Source organism: Manis javanica, chromosome 10, assembly GCF_040802235.1.
Source record: "Manis javanica isolate MJ-LG chromosome 10, MJ_LKY, whole genome shotgun sequence".
Classification (NCBI taxonomy): Eukaryota; Metazoa; Chordata; class Mammalia; order Pholidota; family Manidae; genus Manis; species Manis javanica.
Window position 1 is genome coordinate 103,381,286 of NC_133165.1, and position 21,303 is coordinate 103,402,588.

At 34.9% G+C, this 21,303-nt stretch overlaps 1 protein-coding gene across 8 annotated transcripts in view; it reads right to left on the bottom strand.

Annotated features, from left to right (window-relative positions):
- SLC41A2 (solute carrier family 41 member 2) overlaps nucleotides 1-21,303 on the bottom strand; it is a 120,139-nt gene that overhangs the window by 67,551 nt on the left and 31,285 nt on the right. For 7 of the 8 annotated variants that reach the window (XM_037007111.2, XM_073213768.1, XM_037007113.2 and 4 more), the window contains one exon: nucleotides 5,870-5,977. The exons of the other annotated variant lie outside the window; for it this stretch is intronic. In XM_037007111.2, coding sequence (XP_036863006.1) covers nucleotides 5,870-5,977 — 108 coding nt within the window. The remainder of the gene's footprint in view (nucleotides 1-5,869; nucleotides 5,978-21,303) is intronic. 8 annotated transcript variants of the gene reach the window in all.

Genomic DNA, 21,303 nt, shown 5'->3' on the forward strand with positions numbered 1-21,303 from the left:
GTAGTACTCTGCCTAGCAAACTTGAGATAAAATTTTCTCAGCAATTAAAGCACCACAAACCAGATGAATATACCATGTTACCATAGCTTGATGATACAAGTTACTACTTTTTCATCTACTAATGTGTTTACTTTTACCCTTCTCAAACCCAGAGAAAATTTCAAGTGACTAGGCTTGGTCTTTAATTTCAGCTAATCCATCAGCTAATTCTGTTGCCTCTCTCTGAAAATAGTCCTGGACTCCAACTATGTCTCACTACCTCCACTGCTATCACCCTGATCCAAGCCAACATTATCTGTAGTCTGTATTATTGCAATAGACTTTCAATTTGTTTCCCTGCATCAGGCCTTTAGCCACCTGTAGCTTTGTCTCAACACAATAGTCAAAATAATCTGTTAAAAATATCTATCATATAATGTGTGGGTGGGGAATGGGGAGGGCTGTGCAACACAGAGAAGACAAGTAGTGATTCTACAGCATCTTAGTATGCTGATGGACAGTGACTGTAATGGGGTTTGTGGGGGGGACTTGGTGAAGGGGGGACCCTAGTAAACATAATGTTCTTCATGTAATTGTAGATTAATGATAACTATATATATATATATATATATATCAGATCACATTAGCCCTCTGTTCAAAACCTTCTAATGGCTTCCCATTTCACACAACAGCCAAAGCCCTTACAATGGCCCACAAAATGATCTCATGCCTGTGATTTTGGTCCCAGGCCCTCTGGCCTCCATGCTGTTCATTTAACACAGTGGTTCCCAAACTTTGATATGTATCAGAATCGTCTGAAGAGCTTGTAAAGAACAGATTGCTAAACCAGACCCCCAGAGTTTCTGATTCAGTAGCTTTAGAGTGGGGCCGAGAATTTGCATTTCTAACAAGTTGCTGATGCTGATGATCCTACTTTGAGAACCACTGATCTAACATAACATATCAACAACAATCCTGCCTTTGGCCCTTGGCATTGCCTGGGGCATTTCTATATCAAATAGGCTCAAAAAATAAGAGTAAAGAAGTGAGTAATTGGAAAAATAGTAAATTGTGGCATCAAGCTATGATGACATGATATATTCACTTAATTTTGGTCTTTAAATTGCTCAGAACTGAATAATTCCTTCCCAATTATGGCTCAAATACCTTAAAATCAGTGACACAATTCTGGACCTATGGAAGACATCAACTTCATCCCTGTCTCCCCAATGAAGGGTTGAGCTAGATCACCTTTCGATTAAGTCTGTGGTTAACAAGCTTCTCCCATGTGCAAATTTCTAATCAGCTTCCCCTCTCTAAAATATAAATAAATAAATATATTCGGATAGTTGAGGAGCATATCTAATATAAAATAGACACACAACAAATAAACTAAAATTTAAATAAAAAGAAAAGATTAAACTTACATTCAGTTTAAATGGTAATAAGCAGTCAAATTAGAATTTAACTTGCAACATATTTTCTTTAACCAGATTCCCTACAGCATGGCCTATTTTGAAATGGACTGGCATGTATAATCTATTGTTTGAATCTAAATAAATGCTGGGTAATGCTCAAGAATGTTGCTTTTAAAGGTATTTTCTTTGAGATAAGCTAACCAAAATTTCAGTGTTCTGGACAACATTATCAAGTTGCTTAAATGCTTGTATGTTTAACTATATTTATCAGAACAAAGTTCATTTTCCAACGAAATGAAACTAAAGCCACCTTTAAACTCTCATTCTAACCACTTCTCCTTTAAAATTGTCACTTTTGTTTTCCAAGACCTCTTCTTTATTCTCCTCTTCTGCCAAAAGTCTTTTAACTTGAGTTCTACTTAGGTAACCCACCAGTTCTTAGAACATAATTCAAGTGTAGGTAACAGGGAAAAGATGGCAGATGGAATATATATGTATATAATTTCCCTAACTCTGAAAACCACAGTAAAGTTACACAGAAGTTTTTGTTTTGCTTTTAGGACAAAAGCTAGAGATATACTGGACACACATTTCAGCTGGATGACAAATGGTCAAATGTTAAAATCAATATTCAGCTGATACAAAATGTCACCAATATATACGAACTTCTGTAGATACTAGAATAAACATCAAATTTAATCAAATTTTAAAAATTGTACTACCGTTTTATTATTAAACCTCTCAGAAATAATTTGTTAGCACTGAGAACTGCTAGATTGATCCTGTGGTCACTATACTTCATGTATGTAATACTATGTAGACACCTACTTTCAAACAAAATCATAAGAAAATCAAGATTGCTTTTGGCTAGTTTTGTCTGTTTAGATACTTCTGAGAATGGAGGCTTTCTTTCCTATCATATAATTGATAAAAGACTTATCTCCTCTTTAATTCTTAGTTTTAAAGATTTGTTTGATAGTGACAATGCAATTTCATTGAAATAATTCCATAAACTGAAGTTTTGTATGCTGCTTGATGATGCCTTCTAAATATGTTCAGATGAGTCTATGATTATTGCCCTAACTTATATTTTTTATTAGAAAATTTTACATTTGCTTATTGCTTCACAACATCACTTGAGAAAAACTTATCTTTAAAACGGTGGGTCTAAAAGTGTAACAGTGAAGTGAGGTTCCAAGACACCAAAAAAGTAATGAATTTTCATCTATAGCTCAGCTTTTACTTGCCAATTTCAGGATCTTCTCAAGAGCAGAATGACAGGACTTTTACAGCAGAAATTATGTAAGAAATAAGTACTTGTACACTTCAAGGTTATGTCCCTTTGGTTACTTAGAAGATTCCAGTAAAGCAACTTTCTCTGTAAACAACTACTGGTTATTATTAAATCCTGTTAATTGTTACCTTCAGAGTATAATATTAAGGCCATTTTGTTCAACCAAACCTTTTTAATATATAACTTCTCTTCCACCTTGTTTTAATATCTTGTAGAAGTACATACAGAGCAGCTTCAAAATCTCTTTTTATGTCATGAAATTTTCCTTATGCTGAAAGAAGTTTTCACTTCTGAAAGCTTGAATCAGTAGTGCTCTGCATCTGGTAAGAGGGACTCAGCTCTGAGAAGCATGGCTTGAAGGGCCCCATTTTTGGCCCTTCTTTAGCTACGTTGCATACTACAAGGGCAGGAGAACAAAAGGCCCAGGTGGTGTGCCTGGCCAAAGCCTGTGCCTCATTGTCTTTTCCAGGTCATGCTCCAGATACACAGGTCTCAGACCAGGAGCTGGCTCTCACCACGACACCATGTTCCAAAACAGAAACCAAGAAGTCCAAGAATTCATAATTTGATCTTGGGCTTCTAGATCTTCATAAGGATATATTTGCCAGTGTAGAAAGGTATTTTATTTTTAAGTTTGTAAGCTTGTTGCATAATTTAAAACTATGTAGACATACATCATATGGTCCTGTTTGTATTCCTGCCCTAGGCCCAAATGTTAAATTGAACCTGTTTAGTATGTGTGTAAATATCTGGCATTATTACACTGACTTCATTACACTGATTAGATATAACAGTAACTTAGAATGTTTTTTCCCCAGATTTTGATATGGCTGACTCACTTCCATTATTTAGGTTTACTTTAATTTTCTTTTATTCAGGTGCCAGCTTACACATTACCTCTCAGAGAAGTCTTCCCCAACCACTTAATATAAAATAGCCTTCATGAGTCATCCTTCATCATATTACCCTGTTTTATTTTCTTACAGTCCTTATTAATATATGAAATTATTTGTGTAAATATTACCACAGCAAGCACTTTGCCTGCCTTTTTATTCATCTATAGAGTAATGGACTCTAATGACCTAGGTTATACTATGTAACTAACATTTATTTTGTGGTTCAAACTGTCCCAGATCTGGCTAGTATGTTACCCTGTAGCCTTTTGGCATGTTCCCATCTTTTTTTTAAACAATTCTTTACTTCCTTGCACCACAAGATGTTCCAGGATCATCTTATACTTCTATGCTCTAGTCCAAGGAGCCTTAGTTTCTATTATTCTCCAGTCCCTTTATAATGATTACATGCAAAATTATAGACCAAAGTGAATTTACCAAAGTAATTCTACTCTTTAAGATTTGGTTCCACCCTTGTGCCTAACTGATATGCCAAGACAATTCTAGCTCTCCAACTAACTACAGAGATAAAGCACCAGGAGTATATTGTTAAATAATACTTTTTTAGAATAATGAATATCAAAAGTTTTAAAATATTAAGTACCAGTCTATTAGCTAAGACCAAGACCTTAGGAGAATATCCTTACAATGTAGAGGAGAAAACTATTAGATTTTTGTTACTGCTGTTATTTACTGGTTTTATAAACTCTGGCAGTTATCCTGTGCAGGGAACTGGGAATGTTCTGGAATGTGACTTATTCCATTATCTATAAGCTCTGTGTCCTCAGGAAGATAGTTCCACCTTTCTAAGCCTCAGTTCCCCCTCTGTAAAATAGGAATAATAGTGCTTATCTCAGAGGATTATTATAAAATATCCTTGTAAAGCAATTAGCACAGTCCTGGAACATTATGAGAACTCACTAATATCCCAACATTTCCTTATTGTCCTAGGTAGAGTATGGTTATATGACCTTTTATATGAAGAAGGGGCTTAGAAAGTTCCATAGGGCACATGTAGCATTTCCTCTTAATTAACAAGTCAATAATGTTTTTTTTTAATAAAAAAAGCATTATTTAATGCATCTCCTTTCTAAGCATCTGCTACTCTTCAAGAAACAGAGGGAACTCACAGGTGCCTGGGGGGAAATGGAGAGGGGGAAGGAGATGGAGAGAGTGCTCTCATCCAAGGAGAGGTGTTTCTTGGAACACCACAGTCGTTCAGCTCCTACATCTTGGTTACCATTAGATATACAATGTTTTTTCCCCTAGTTCATAGATGGACTCATTGCTGTAGCTACTTTAAAGAGGAAAAAAAAAAAACCTTTATATGCTAAAGGCACTGCAATTAGTAATATCCTCTGATGGTTTAGTTAATTTTTGGCTAACATTCAGTGGGCAGATGGCTCATTAAAGTGAACCTCACTAATTACATAGTTTTAACCATAATTTGGTTCCAATGGTGAACTCCCAAAGAATGTTATAGTGCAAAATCAGTGTCCTTTTGGGCTTCTAAAAAAACCCTCAGAGCCCTGCTAAAGGAAGTATTTTCAAAAATGTTTTAACCTCTCTAGATGACAATTTATCATATGCAGGTAAAGCCTTAGAGACATACATTCTTTTTTCTGAACAGTAAGTACAATCCTAGAATTTGCCAGAAAGTATAAGAAAAGAATGCACAAATATATGTATAAGAATATTCATTACAATATTGTTTTAATAGCAAAACATTAGAAAGAACCTATATATCTAATAATGAATGATGAATTAAACTGTAGTAGATGTATGCAACAAAAAAGTACATAGCTAGTAAAAATAACATAGGTCTGCACTTATTGATATGGAAAGATCATAATGTACCTTCAAATGGATATCACAGATGATAAACTTCCTTCTTTATACTTTTTCTCTGCTCTTCAGTTATTACATTAAGCATGTATAACTTTTACAATCACAAAAAGTTTAAATAACAATCAACCCAACCAATGAACCATAAAGAATCTCAATATTTGATTTTTCCCATGTCTTCAGCACTGATAATAACTGCCAGAATGCCTTGGAATAAAAGGAGGCAAGCATATTATTTCTTCTTGGGAAAAAGGTGGGCCTATAATTCTCAGATTAGACAACCTAGAAAACTTTCAGGGTATGACATCAGACATAATTACTTGCATGCCTCTGAGGTCCAGAAATTTAACAGATAGAGGAAAAATTTTTTTCCTGACACAAATTCTCCTTAATACAAACAGCGTAGGTAATATATATTCTTAGAGGTAGGAAAAACTTACTGCAGTGGATAATCTGGATGCCAATGTCATTTCCAAGTTCCCTTTGAGACCAAGAAGTGCAGGAACTAAAATGAAAACTTCTGTTACTTTTTTGAACACCTCCCAGTGCTGTAAGGGAAAAAGATAGAATTTTCTGACAGTCTTTAAACAAATACTTTAGAAAAAAGACATTTCTAAAAACCTCAGCCTTTTTTCCAACAATGCATCTACATTTTGAATGACACAGGTCATTTAATCAGTGAACATTCAGCTTAATTCCATTCTCCAGAGCTCTGATGCTTTGAATTACTTTAAAAGATTTAGTTGGAATTGGGAATGGCAGCTGATAACAGTCACTACAGCCTGAAATACACCTAGCTTGCTACACAACTCAGCTACTCGTAAATTTAACTTGACCCCTTTATGATTCAGTATATGTAATGGTTAAGAGCACAGATAAACACAGATTTGAATCTTGGTACCATTACTAATTACAACTCCACTAGAAAATTACAGTGATATTATTATTTAATTTCACCAGTGAAGAAATACAGATTCAGAAAGTGATTTCCCCAAGGTCAAGAGATGGAACCTAATATTGAGCTCAGGAGGTCTGACTCATCCCATGTTCTGATACCCATTTTAGGGTGCGAGACAAGAGGTTGCAGAACAGAGGATCATAAAAAGAACACTAACTTAGATATTAGAAAAACTGTGATTCTAGGCATGGATCTGTCATAATGTGGCTGTGTGATCCTGGATGAGTCACGTATCTTTTTTTTTTTAATAAGGTATCATTGATAAACAATCTTATGGAGGCTTCACATGAGCAGCGTTGTGGTTGCTACATTCACCCATATTATCAAGTCCCTCTCCAACATCCACTGCAGTCACTGTCCATCAGCGTAGTAAGATGCAATAGTTACTACTTGTCTTCTCTGTGCTATACTGCCTTCCCTGTGACCCCCTTACATTATGTGTGCTAACCACAATGCCCCTAATCCCCTTATCCCTCCCTCCCTGCCCTCCCTCCTCCCCCCTTTGTTAACCAGTAGTCCTTTGGAGTCTGTGAGTCAGCTGCTGTTCTGTTCCTACAGTTTTGCTTTGTTGTTAATACTCCACAAATGAAGGGAATCATTTGATACTTTCTCTGCCTGGCTTATTTCACTGAGTGTAACACCTTCTAGCTCCATCCATGTTGTTGCAAATGGTAGGATTTGTTTTCTTCTTATGGCTGAATAACATTCCATTGTGTATATGTACCACATCTTCTTTATCCATTCATCTACTGATGGACACTTCGGTTAATTCCATATCTTGGCTATTGTAAATAGTGCTATAATAAACATAGGAGTGCATATTTTTTTTTAATATGGGATCTTGTTTTCTTTGGGTAAATTCCTAGGAGTGGAGTTACTGGGTCAAATGGTATTTCTATTTTGAGTTTTTTGAGGAACCTCCATACTGCTTTCCACAATGGTTAAACTAATTTACATACCCACCAAAAGTGTAGGAGGGTTCCCCTTTCTCAGCATCCTCGCCAGCATTTATTGTTCTTTGTCGTGTCACGTATCTTTCTGATTTCTATTTCTTCATCCATGAAATGAAGATACTATCTGCCCTGTCTAGTCTTTGGGGAAATATCATGATTGTGAAAAATAACAGATATTAAAGTACTTTATAAATGGAAAGGACCATACAAATTACTTAATAAAGTGCTCCTTTTATAAATGCTATTAAGAGGTGATTTTCCCAGTAAGAGACTTTTATGGACTAAGCCTATTAATTTATGCCCAAAATATCAAGAACACAGTCTTGTCAATAATACCAAGATAGGTAAGGAAATGAAAACTTTAATTCATCATATACATTAAAGAAAAATTCAATTTGTCTCCAAAGTTTCCTGTAGATTGTTCCAAATAGGTGTAGAACTACAGCCTAAGGAGAGCTGAGGAAATGTTTATCAGATTGGTCTTTGGTAAATCCTGGTTCAAGACATTCACAAGGGAATCCCTCCAGAGTTCAAGCCAATTAAGGATGGACCTCAAAAAAAAAAAACACACACAAAAACCCTAGGAATCCACTGGCATCCCAGATTCCTTAACCTGTCAAAACACTAACAAACAATTTTGTCCATGTTTTACAATGGGTTAAGAATTCTGCTGTGCTAGTGGGTTTATGTCTCTTTCAGAGATGGCAGTGGTGGTGGTGATGATGAGTAATAACAGATCATTATAGCAATAAAATATTAACAGTATTCAACATTCACTGCTTGCTTGTTATATACCAGGCACTGTTCTTTAGGCTTACTCATTTCATGTTCACAACAAAGCTATGAGATAGGTGCCATTTCTATCAAGTCAGACATAATTCAGGGATATATTTCAGCTAGATCATAATTTTAAGACACCTATCTATATGACTGAAACACCAAAATAACATACAAGTGTCTTTATCAGTCACATGCCATCACACTTTGAATCAGCAGGGATGTTACTACCATCCTTTCCAAGTCTGGTTCAAATCCATACCCCTGTGAGAATTACTATGAAATTACTAATACCTTAGCATTGATATAACAATAAAAACAATTAATTATTTCCTATCTCATGCCAAATAACTTCTACACTCTTTACTCTACACATGCAGAGGTGTGTTTATAGAAGTTCCCAAACTTTCTCTGTTCACAGCATCCTTAGTGTCTCAGAAATGCTTTCATGGCACCCCTAGACCAAAAGAAATACCCAACAGTCCTATTTATTAAGTAGCTAGGTCCAAACCACTTAATAAGTACTTATTTGCTAACAATTTAGGAGCCAATTGAAATAATACAAATAGATTGAAAGAAAAATAATATTTCTATATCATATAGCCACAATCACTTATTAATGGGATGTGTGTACCTGTTGGGCACTGCACAACTTCTTAAATATTGGAATTGGAAACTGCCACCTTCATTTCTTGTTCTGTATTGGTTTTGGTGTGAGACTTGTTTTTTGTTTGCCACTGAAAATGTAGCTTTGCGTAGATATGTCATCAAGACAAATGGAGTGTGAGCTACATTTGAAAGGCTGAATAACCTTAAACCAGTAATCTATAGAGTGTCCAAGAAATGTCACCGTGTTTCTCTCAAAAATTAAAAATATATCTTACAGCAAGCTTGGGGTATCCAAACTCACAGTTTGGGAAATATGAGACTGGTGGGAAGTAGTACAGTACCTTATTCAAAGGGAAGGTTGCTGGAGTCAGATTATCTGGGTTAAGATTCTGACTCTACAAGTTTTTACTGGGTGACTAGGACAAAACTCTGCTTTACTTTACCTAAAATAGGGACATAAGCACACCTACCTCCTGCCTCAGACAGTTGTACTCAGGACCATGCCTACACAGTAATGTATAATAATGGTGAGTGCTTATTAACTATAATATCAAGATATATTATCAGTTATCTTTCCTGTCAGGAGGAAGTAATGTAAAAAAAAAAAAAAGAAAAATCCAGAAGGGGATGCTGAGGCAGCTAGTGCCAAAAATAAATTCCACCTACTTACAAATTTTGCCATCATACAGATATACTCTCTGAGGCTATGTAAATTATTATGAACTGCTAACTTCTCCAAAAGAACTTGCCCCAGAGGGAAGTCAACTTTAAATCTTACCTAATTTTGGACTTCTGTCAATACCCAGAATTTCAGCCAAGCACCCACACATCAAATGTAGTGTCAGATTGTTTATATGTATTAGACCCAAAACCTAAAAATCGATTAATGTCCAAAAGAACAGAAATGAAAGTTCAAAAAAATTGAAATAAAGCAAGTCGAGGAACACATCCATAGGGTCCTAACTCAAAAATAAACAGAAAAGGTTTTTTGAAAATCTAATTGGCAAAGTAGTTTATGCAATCTTAAGAAATATACACATATACATATCCCAAATCTGGAGAAGTTTTATTTCTCATTTTAATTTATATTAAAAAACTAAACCCATTCACTACAGACATATCACAAAATGACCAACCTCATTAATAATTAAAAAATGTAAATTAAAAGATGATAAATTTTCATTTGTGAGATTGGTAAAGATCAAAAAGTTGGACAATACTCTATTGGTAAGAGTATAAGGAAATATGCCCTCTATTACATTATTGGTAAGAATGTAAAGGTTTAAATCTTTGAGGACTTGGCAATATCTATCAAGTAGGTAGATGCACATCTATGTAACATAGAATGCCTATAATTTTCAACTCAGAACACTAACTTGCAGAATTTATCAAACTTATCCTATAAACTTGAAAATGAGTTTAAACTCACACACATACACACACACACACACACACACAACATATATATGATGATTTTATTTCATCATTGTTCCTAATAGCGAGAGATCTGAGGTAATTTAAATCCCTTTTATTAGGTAACTTGGTTAAAAAACATAATGATACATCCTTGCAACAGAGCGTTAGGTAACTGGGGAAGAATTTGGTTAATCTCTGTGCACCATATGGAAGCTACAGGATAAATTAAGAAGAGCAAGGTGAAGATCATCATTGTAGGATTTTTTTGTTTAAGCAAATACATATATTTGCATACATACATATGTATATACATGCATTTAAGTCTATTGAAGGAGATACAGAAAAAACTCATTTCTAGGAAAGAGAAGAGGGGAAGGGTACCTACAGGAGGAGAGAGACTTCTTCATTATATATTCTTTCATAGAGGTTAAATATGCTTTACCAGATACATATATTATTGTTTTCATTCAGCCTTTTATCTGAAGTAATTGTAGATTCACAGTTATCAGAAATAGTAGAGAGAGGCTGATCTCATATATGCTATACCCAGTTTCTCCCAATGGCCACATCTTTCAAAATTATAGGACAGTATCACAACCAGGATATTGACATTGATATAGTCAAGATACAAAACAATTCCATCCCAACTAGGATCTGGCTGGCTTCCCTTTTATAACTATATCCACTTCTTTCCATTCCTAACATCTTCTTAATCCCTGACAATCACTAATCTATTCTTCATTTCTATAATTTTGTCAATTCAAGAACGTTCTATAAATGAAGTAATATAGTACAACCTTTTGAGATTGGCTTTTTTCACCCAGCATAATTCTCTGGAGATTAATCTAGGTTGGTGCATGTATCAATACTTTGTTCCTTTTTATTGCTGAGGAATATTGCATCAGATGGATTTACCAGAGTTTGTTTAGTCATTCAACTGTTGAAGGACATCTGGGTTGTATCTAGTTCTTGGCTATTATGAGTAAAGCAGTTATAAACACTCATGTACAGGATTTGTGTGAACATAAATTCATTCTTTGAGATAAATGCCCAGGAATGCAACTGCTAGGCTATATAACAGTTAATGTTTAGTTAGGTTTTTGTGAGTGTGTTTCTTAAGAAATTGTCAAAGTGTTTTCCAGAGTGGCTGTACCATTTTAAATTCCCACCAGTAGTGTATGAGTAGCTGTTTTCTGTACATGTATAACAGCCTTTGATATTATTATTTTTTATTGTAAGTATTCTGATAGGTGTGTAGTGATGTCTAGTTTTCATTTTAATTTCTCTAGTTGAAGATATTGAATAACTTTTCACATTTATTTGCCATCTGTACATACTCTTCAGTGAAATTACTCTTTATGCCTTTTGCCAATTTTCTAATTGGGTTTTTTGGGAGGTTATTTTACTACTGAGTTTTGAGTTCTTTATATATTCTAGTCTTTTGTCAGGTAAGTGGTTTGCAAATATTTTCTTCAAATCTGTAGTTCAGCTTTTTACCCTTTTAACAAGGTCATCACATAACAAAATTTTTACTTGATATAGTTCAGTTTATCCAGTTTTCCTTTTATGGATCATGCTTTTGATACCAAGTCTAAGAAATCCTTGGCTAGCCCTAGATCCTGAAGATTTTCTTGTACATTTTTCTAAAAATTTTAGTTTTACATTTTATACTTAAATGTGTGATCCCCGTTGAATTAATTTTTCTGAAAGCATGAGACTTAGGTTGCCTATGGATGCCTAATTTGCTACAGCACCATTTGCTGGAAGGGCTATTTTTTCTCCATTTGATACCTTTTCACCTCTGTCAAAAACTAGTTGGACATATTTGTGTGGGTCTACCTCTGGGTTGCCTTTTCTGTTGCATTGATCTATGTATCTGTCCCTCCACCAATACCACACAGTCTTGGTTACTGCAGCCATTTTAATAAGCTTGAAATCAGGTAGAATGATCCCTTCTACTTTATTTTTGATTTTCAAAATTGTTTAAAGCTATTCTATATTCTTTCCCTTTGCATATAAATTTTAGAATTTTTTTAGATCTACAAAAAAATCTTGCTGGGATTTTGAATTTTCTATCAAGCCCATTTGACAATTTGGGGAGAATCATTATTACATTGAGTCTTCCAAGCCATGAATATGGCATGTCTCTCCATTTATTCAGATCATCTTTGATTACTTTCATTAGTATTTTGTAGCTTTTAGTATACAAGTCCTGTACATGTTTTGTTAGATTTACATCTATGTATCTATGTATTTATTTTTTGAGTAAATGGTATTGTACTTAATTTCAATGTCTACATATTCATTGCTAAGTGTATAGAAACAGAATTTGTCTATGTATTGTGTATCCTATGACCTTGCTGAACTCATTTATCAGTTCCAGGAGCTTTTCTGTAGAGTCCCTGGGATTTTCTAAGTAGGTAATCACATCATCTGCAAAAAGGGACGATTTTACTTCTTCCTTCCCAATCTGTATGCCTTTAATTTCCTTTTCATGCCTTATTGCTTATGTTAATAAAGGTAATGAATACAGACATCCTTACCTTATAACTGATCTGAGGGGAAAAGCAGTCAATATTTCACAGTTAAGTGCAATGTTGAGGAAGGTTCCCTCTATTCTTATGTATCTGAGAATTTTTATCATGAATGGGTATTGAATTTTGCCACATGGTTTTTCTGTATCAGTTGATATGATCATGTGATTTTCTTCTTCAGCCTGTTAATATGGAGAATTGCACTGATTAATTCTCAGATACTGAGATCTGCATTCCTGTAATAAACCTCACTTGTTCATGGTGTACAATTCATTTTACATGTTGCTGAATTCTATTTCCCAGTGTTTTGTTAAATATATGTGTATAGAGTTGTTTGCAGGACTTTATTATCCTTTTGATGTCTACAGTATCTGTAGTGATATCCCCAATTTGTTCTGATATTGATAGTCTTTTCTTTTTCATTGTCAATCTTGCTAGAAATAGTCAGTTTTATCTTTTCAAATAACCTACTATTTGTTTGATATTCTATATTGTTTTCCTGCTTTAATTTCATTGATTTTTGCTTTTATTTTTATTATTTCCTTTCATCTGCTTGTTTTGGCTTTATTTTGTCCATCTTTTTCTAAATTTGAGATGGAAGCTTATTGATTTAAGACTTTCCCTTATTCTATTGTGCACATTTAGTTCTAAAACTTTCCATCTCTGTATTTTTTTACTCATGACTCACAAATTTTGATGTTGTATTTTCATTTCATTCAGTTCAATATTTTGTTTTTCTTAATACTTCCTCTTTGACCCACAGATTACCTAAAAGTATACTGTTTAGTTTCCAAGTGTTTAGACATTTCCCTGTTATCTTTCTGTTCCTGATTTCTAGCTTGATTACGTTGTGGTTGGAGAAAATATGCTGAATGATTTCAAACTTTGTTGAGGTTTGGTTTATGGCCCAGAACATGATTTATCTTGGTATATGATCCATGACAGCTTGAACAGAATGTGTATGGTTTTGGTTTTGGGTGGAGTGTTCTGTAAATGTCAATTAGATCTTGTTAGTTGATGAGGTTGTTGAATTCTATATTCTTGATGATTTTCTATCTAGTTGTTCTATCAGTTATTAAGAGAAGGGTATTGAAGTTTCCGTCTGTAATTGTGAACTTTTCTTTTTATCCTTTCAGTTCTATCAGGGGGCTCTCATTATCAGCCAACAAGATGAAAGTCCCAGTATGCTACATGCCCTTCTCTGGTGCCACTCTGGCTAAAGTGTAGGGATACCTCATTACAACTTCTTTTTTCCCCCAGCTTTACTGAGGTATAATTGACAAAATACGTGTAAGTATTGTTGGGTTGGAAGAATTTTCCTCTACTCTTTCAGGTGCTGGCTAGTCTAAGAATCATATTGCCGTAAGGCAGATAAATAGGACAAAAAAAGCCCCCTAAGTTTAATTACGTTTATATGGGGAATCTATAGACACAGATTCCAAAAACAATGAGGGGCAATGAGGGACAATGAGATATGTATGCCATCCTGAAATAAGGAGAAGGGGTTAAAGGTCTGAGACTTCAAAGAGAAAGGGAAACAATTCACAGGAATATCAAAGAGAAATGTTTGGTGATCAAATGCTTGATGGGCCACACAGAAACAATGGGAAACAGAGAGGAATTTAAACAGGCTTAGCAATATTTCTTCCTGGCCTACCACACCTAATTCACATTATATTATAGCTATCTATGGTGATAGCTCTCCTCTGGAGAGTTCTTCCATCTAAATAATTTTTGTGCATTTAGCTGAGGGAAGGTCAAAGTGTCTTTCTGAATCTTTTGGGCCTTGACTGTTTTAAGCTCTGAACATAATCTGCATGCCAAAGGGGTACATCTTGGAGTAGCCTGTCCTTGGCCTCTACAGTATGTAAGTTTACTTATATACTTGTTATATACTTAAACAAGCTTGCAAAATACTTAAAGTATACAATGTGATACTTTGATATATACACACACATTGTGAAAGGACTCCCACCATCAAATTAATGAATACATCCATCACCTCACACAGTTACCTTTTTGTTCTTTGGTGAGAATGTGTAAGACCTGCTCTCTTAGCAAATATCAATTATACAATACAGTGTTATCAACTATAGCCAACATGCTATACATTAGATCCTCAGAACTTACAGCTAAAAGTTTGTACCATTTCATCAAACTCTCTCCATTTCTCCCACTCACCCCCTGGCAACCACCATTCTACTCTCTGTTCCTATGAGTTTGGCTTTTTTTTTGTTTCCAATGTAAGTGATACCTTATTCGTCTTTCTCTATTTGGCTTAATTCACCAAGCATAATGCTTTTTGGGTTCATCCATGTTGTTCACTAAAACCTTTTAAGGTGGAAGTCTAAGCTCCCCACGGGGCCTTTGCTGGAAGGAGTGGGGTCACAGACACATTTTTTTTCTGTAGTGTTGGCTACAGTAGAACAATTATTGTCTAGAAGTTTTCTATCTTGCCCCTTTCCCTGTCCTTTAGCTAGCGAGAGCATGCTATTGTTTTGTCTGCACTTGTTGGCATTTCCAGACTGCTGACTTCATTAGCTCCAAGTCTGGGATATATGAAGCAAAAGAAAAATAGGAAATTCATCACTATTTTGTTCTTCAGTTACAAAAGGGGTCTAGCTGACCTGGTTTCTTCTTTACACCTTTCAGAGTCTTCTTACATTTGTTTTACATAAGGTTTTCAGGGTTTTTTTGTACTTAATGGGAGGGATAGGTAAAAGTACATCTACTGTAGGTTCCCAGAAGGGAAAGTCCATGTATTATTTTTACATAAAACCCAGAACCATTACATAAGAGGGAATGTTAGTGCTTTCCTGGGGTCCTTTTTATTAAAAGAGGTATTTTATCTTTAATACAAACTCTAAAAATGCTTTATAAGGAAGAACAAACATAGTGGTGCCTTCCAAGCTTTGTGAATGGAGAAACTGGCGACAAATGTTAGTCTTACATTGATAGTGTCCTCTCATCTTCTCTTCAGACTTTAAAAACACTGGAATTTTGTTGCAGGATTAGAAATATGACTCAAGTACTGCATCATTGCATGTGAATTCCTAAACACATATACTGCACTAGCAGTAGAGTAATAAAATAAGGAATACTTGAGAGCTATATTATTGTTTACTTCAAAGGAATGTTTTTCAGCATTGCAACAATACTGTCTTTGTAAAATATAACAGGATCTCAGGGTTTTGTAGACATCAGCTTTCAATAATATTCTAATGATAAGTATAGATTTACCTAGGAATTACTGAAAGTTCCAAAGTTATTAGCTCAGTTTACTTATATTTCTTTTAGATGGAAAGGTGGCTAACATTAATCTCCTTTTACAGACTCTTATAATAGATTAAGTCTATGGACAATCCAAGATACACATTCAGCATGTTATATAGAGAATAGGAGAGGGCTCTACCACTTACAAGCTATATATTCGTAGGCAAATCACTTTAAGCTATTTGCTTATTTTTAGTGAGGCAAGGAAAGACAAGAAGCTTGGACTACATGATTTCTAAGGGTATTTACAATTCTCATGTTCAATGATTTAAAACTCTAAGTTTGATTATCAAAATTCAGGAATGTTTACAATAGAGTTTATTTCATTCATTCATTTAATAAGGAATTAGGGTATGTCTGCTCTGTATTGGACATTAGGATGGTTTTTTTCATTCATTCATTTAATAAGGAATTAGGGTATGTCTGCTCTGTATTGGACATTAGGATTAGGCTTTCCTCAGTGGGACCAAAGACTACGTGGCCTAACTACCCAATTCAATCCCACTTACTAGTAGGAAAGGAACTTGGATTCATTTAGATTAGTAGTTTTCAAACATCAGCCCACATCAAAATCACCAGGAATGCTTGTAAAAACAGATTTCTGGGCCCCTCCCCACATTCTGACTCAGTAGAGCTAGAACACAATCTGAGAATTTGTGTACCTATATCTCCCAGATGCTGCTGACGCTCTGGCTCAGGGAGCACACTTTGAGAGCCACTTACTCAGATAAACAGAAAGATGCTGGAGAGGCCAGGTCCCATATGTGAGGTGTTACCACCCTAAAGGTATTGCTCTTGCCTCTTTTGCATACTTTTCCAACTTTTGCATTTTCATTTGCCTTGTAACAATATCCACTACCTCTCCTTTGAGAAGCAGTTAAATTCCTAGTCTTTGTGGTTCTGGTGAAATTACTAATTTGAGTGTCCATTTACCCCCAGGGATAGAAATGTAACTCAAACTGAGCTAATCCTATTATTCTATCTCCTCAGGCACATCAGCTGGTCCTAGGGATAAAAACGTGTCACCAAAGATAAGTAACTGCATAATTCTTCCCTGGAACTTTCTAAACTGAAGGCAGAAGGATAACTCCTTCTCTTTGTAAAAGAAACTGAAAGAATATGACCCCACAACTATCAGCAGCTATATGCAAGGAATATATAGGAAGAACGAGGGCAACAAACAAATGGGAGTTGAAGTGAAAGACTGAAAGAAGGTAATCATAACATTAAGCACCTGACCTAGTTATACCTGAGGTACACCTGTTCTTCCCAGTTACAAAAGACAACACATTCTTTTTTTACTGCTTAAATTAACTGGTTAGTTGGGTTTCAATTTCTTAGTAGTTAGAAGATTCTAACTAGAATATGATCCAAAGTTAAGATACGTTCCCCTATAAACAAGGAGATAGAACAGTAATTCAAAACATGAGTTTTAGAGTCAGCAAACTTCAGTTTAATTCAGCCACTTACCAGTTATATGGCCTTAAGGAAATCACTTAAGATCTCTGCGGGGAAGTTGGGGTTCCTATGGCCAGGATCCTCACTGAACTTAAACCACCTGATGCTGGGCTGCCACTTCCACACCTGTAGGCAATACACTATTATTGCGCTATATAGAGAGCTTGGCCCAGTGCTCTGGGTGGAGGCAGAGATGCTCGTGCTTGACCTACTGCTGGAGAACAAACTGGGTAATAAATCCTTTCACCCCAAGAACGTTTTGCTATCGATTTCTTTGGTCACACTGAATCCATAGCGAACTTGCCTGGGGCTGAAACCCATTGGCAAGACAATCTCTAAACATTATAGGTTAAGTGGAAATTACATCACCTATCTCAACATCCTCATAATCATCTTAACAAGATAATGCATGCAATGTACTGCAAAGAACACTCAATGAATAATACTTGTTAATATTGTACCACTTATTGAACATTTATCTCCCAAGTACTCTAATTGGTGCCTTACATTGATCTTTTACTAAGTTCTTTAATTTAGAGCCCAGAATGAATAAATGGATTTTGTAAGCAAAAGCATGAAAGGTATGTTAGATTGGAACAAAGCTTAGTTAGATTGGAATAAAAGCTTAGTCCTTTGGATAAGCTTTAATGTGTTAAAGCAGGCACTCTATATCTCTATACATCTTTTTTGTTACCTCTACAGAATTCCCACACCACTGACTTTTTACCTCTAAAGGTACTAAAAAATTCAGTCATATACTGTACTTCTAATCTATATATTTATATTTCCCACTACTATAAAAAGGTACAAACTTTGGGGTAAAATTTCTAAATCTGAATTCCCACCCTGTATTTGCTAGTTAAGTGAGCTCCTGAGCATCAATTCCCTCACCTGTAAATAAGGAAGTATCTATAAAACTCAATCTTTGAATTTCAGTTCAAAACAGGTGATCCTGACAAGTTTTCTCAGCAGACAACTCCAAGCTGATTGATAACTGAAGAATAAAAGTAGGGAGCAGAAAGGCAGGGCTAGAGCAGGTCTAACATAAAACAGGGAGTGGATGTCTTATTAAATGCAAGGAAGATGATTGCCAAGCAAGCTCCCCTAATCTGCCATCAGTCACAGGTTAGAATACTACTTTAAGGCCATGTTACTCCTTGCACTTTTAACAGCGCCAGGTTACATTCTCCTCCTCCCCACTCCCCATCCCCACCCACCCACCTCCTATAATTTATGTTGAAGCCCTAATCCCCAGCGCCACTGTTTGGAGTTAGGGCCTGTGAGGAGGTGATAAGTTAAATGAGGTCATAAGGATAGTGCCCTGATCTGATAGGGCTGGTGCCATTGTAAGAGTAAGAGGCACCAGAGCTAGTTCTCGCTCTCCACCATGCAAGGACATGAGAAAGCAGCCATCTGCAAGCCAGAAAGAGCTCTCACCAGGAACCAAATAGGCTGGCAACTTGATCTTGGACTTCATACCCTCCAGAACTATAAGAAATAAATTCCAGTTTTTAAGCCATCCTATCTATGGTATTTTGTTACAGCAGTCCAAGCAGACTAAGACAAAACCAAAGACAAACCTTACCTGTTTAGGTTGTTAAAAACTGGCATTGAACTCCATCATTTTAGAGGTATGTAGTCCTTAAAGGATTTAATGCTGTCACATGCATTAAAGTTATATAGCACATAATGGTTAAGAAGGCAGGCAGTGAAGTAAAAGACAAAGGAATTCCAAAGAATTTAAAGATAAATTATTAAACTCAGTAAGTGATGTTATTTGCAAAGTTGCTAGATACAAGGTCAATACACATGCACAAATACACACACACACACACACACACACACACACACATATATCTACAATAAACAGAAAATAAATTTCTTTAGGAACTTTATCACAATAGTATGAAAAGTATCAAATAACTAGGAATGAATCTAACAAAAATGTAGACCTGCATTCGGAAACTATAAAACATCAATAAGGGGAATTAAAGATGACCTAATAAATGGAGGACTATTCCATGTACATGTATTGGAAGCTCAGCATTGTAAAGAATCAATTCTCCCACTAATTATCTCTAGACTCAATGCAATCTGAATCACCATTGCAACAACTTTTTTGTGTGAAAATTTACAAGCTTTTACATAGAAATGTAAAGGGGAAAGAATAACTCTTTAAGAAGAAAAACAAGAAGAGGACATTCTCTACTATATATCAAGGCTTATAAACTAGAGAAATTTAAGATAGTGTGACATTCATGCCAAATATGTAGCCAAAGCAACAGAACAGAGAGCCTAGAAAACAAGACCTAGCAATTGATTGAAGTAAATTTTTATATAATAATACAGACACAATTGGAAATCCATGTGGAAAGAAAAAAACAACCCTTACCTCACACTCTGAATAAAAATAAATGTAAAACAATAAAGCTTCAAAGAAGGTAATATAAGAGGATATTTCTTAAATACCACAGGATCTGGAAAGATTTCTTAAACAAGAGACTAAAAGCACAAACCTTGGCAAAGTAGGAGAAAGTGGACTACATCAAAATTAAGAACATTTGCTCATCAAAACACACCACTGAGGAAGCGAAAAAGCAAGCCACAGAGATATTTGTAAAAAAGGATATTTGTAATACATATAACTAAAGAGCTTATGACAAAAATATACAAATAACTCCTACAAATCAATAAGAAAAAGAAAATCAAACAGGAAATGGGCAGAGAAATTACCAGTAATGTCTAATGGCTGAAAAACATCATTCATCATGGAAATACCCATTAAAACCACAATGCAATACCATCCCATATATGTCAAAATTTCTAACATTAAAGAAGACTGCTGATACTTTGCATAAATAAGAATATAGAGCAATGGCACCTCTCATACATGGCTAACTAGTCTGTAAACTTGTATAATCACTTTAGAAAACATTGATATACAATTATAAAGATAAACAAGTAAGTACTTATAAAATCAGATTAGTGATTATATTTGGTGATGGGGAAAAGAGAGTAGCAACTGTAATGAAGCCATAGTACTGGTAAGATTCTATGTCTTCGCCTGGTTATTTGTGTCATGAAAATGTCACTGAACTATACATATACTCTGTATGTGTAAATTTCACAAAAACCTTTTATGTACATTTGAGTTAAATGTTCAAAACATTTATGTTATGCTTCTAATGTTCTTAAGACTGAAGGTTTACTTTATAAAGTCCAGAGGGCTAGCAGTGTTCAAGTTCAAAATAGTATAAAAGGATTATACATGTTTTTCTCTCAAACAGTATCACAAATTAAGTAAACATGACACTAGAGGATGTATATAATGAGCTATGTAAATATTCTGCCTGACAATCTGAAGTCTAACATATTATTTCTATAGATGTTATCACGATAGCTAAATGCTGTTTCTTCAGAATAATTGGTATATAAAGAAAAAAAAGTCAACCAAAACCTGCTTATTCATTTTATCAGCTGTATAAGTTGAAATAATTATATTTCAGGTGGACAGGTAGGTTTAGTCCCTTTTTAGTTTTATTGTCTATTTAAAAATTCAATATATTTCTTAACAGTTATTTTCATATACTTTTCTCCATCCTATGGTGGAAAACTTGCTTCTATTTATGTATGTTTTCCATTTAGATAAAAATATTTGCTGAAAGCATCATAGTCACAAATGCTGAGATTTGTTTTAAGATGCAAACAATGAAAAGACAAGGGCAAATTACAGGATAATGCATTTAACACTTTTCCAGATCAGTCTTTCTCTGATTGGTGAATAAAAACTGATAGTGACAGAATGTCACATTTTAAATTTACTACTTTAGAAAGATAATTATATAATAGGTAACTTCATAACCATACTACATTAAGAACTACAAATCAATAAGGCA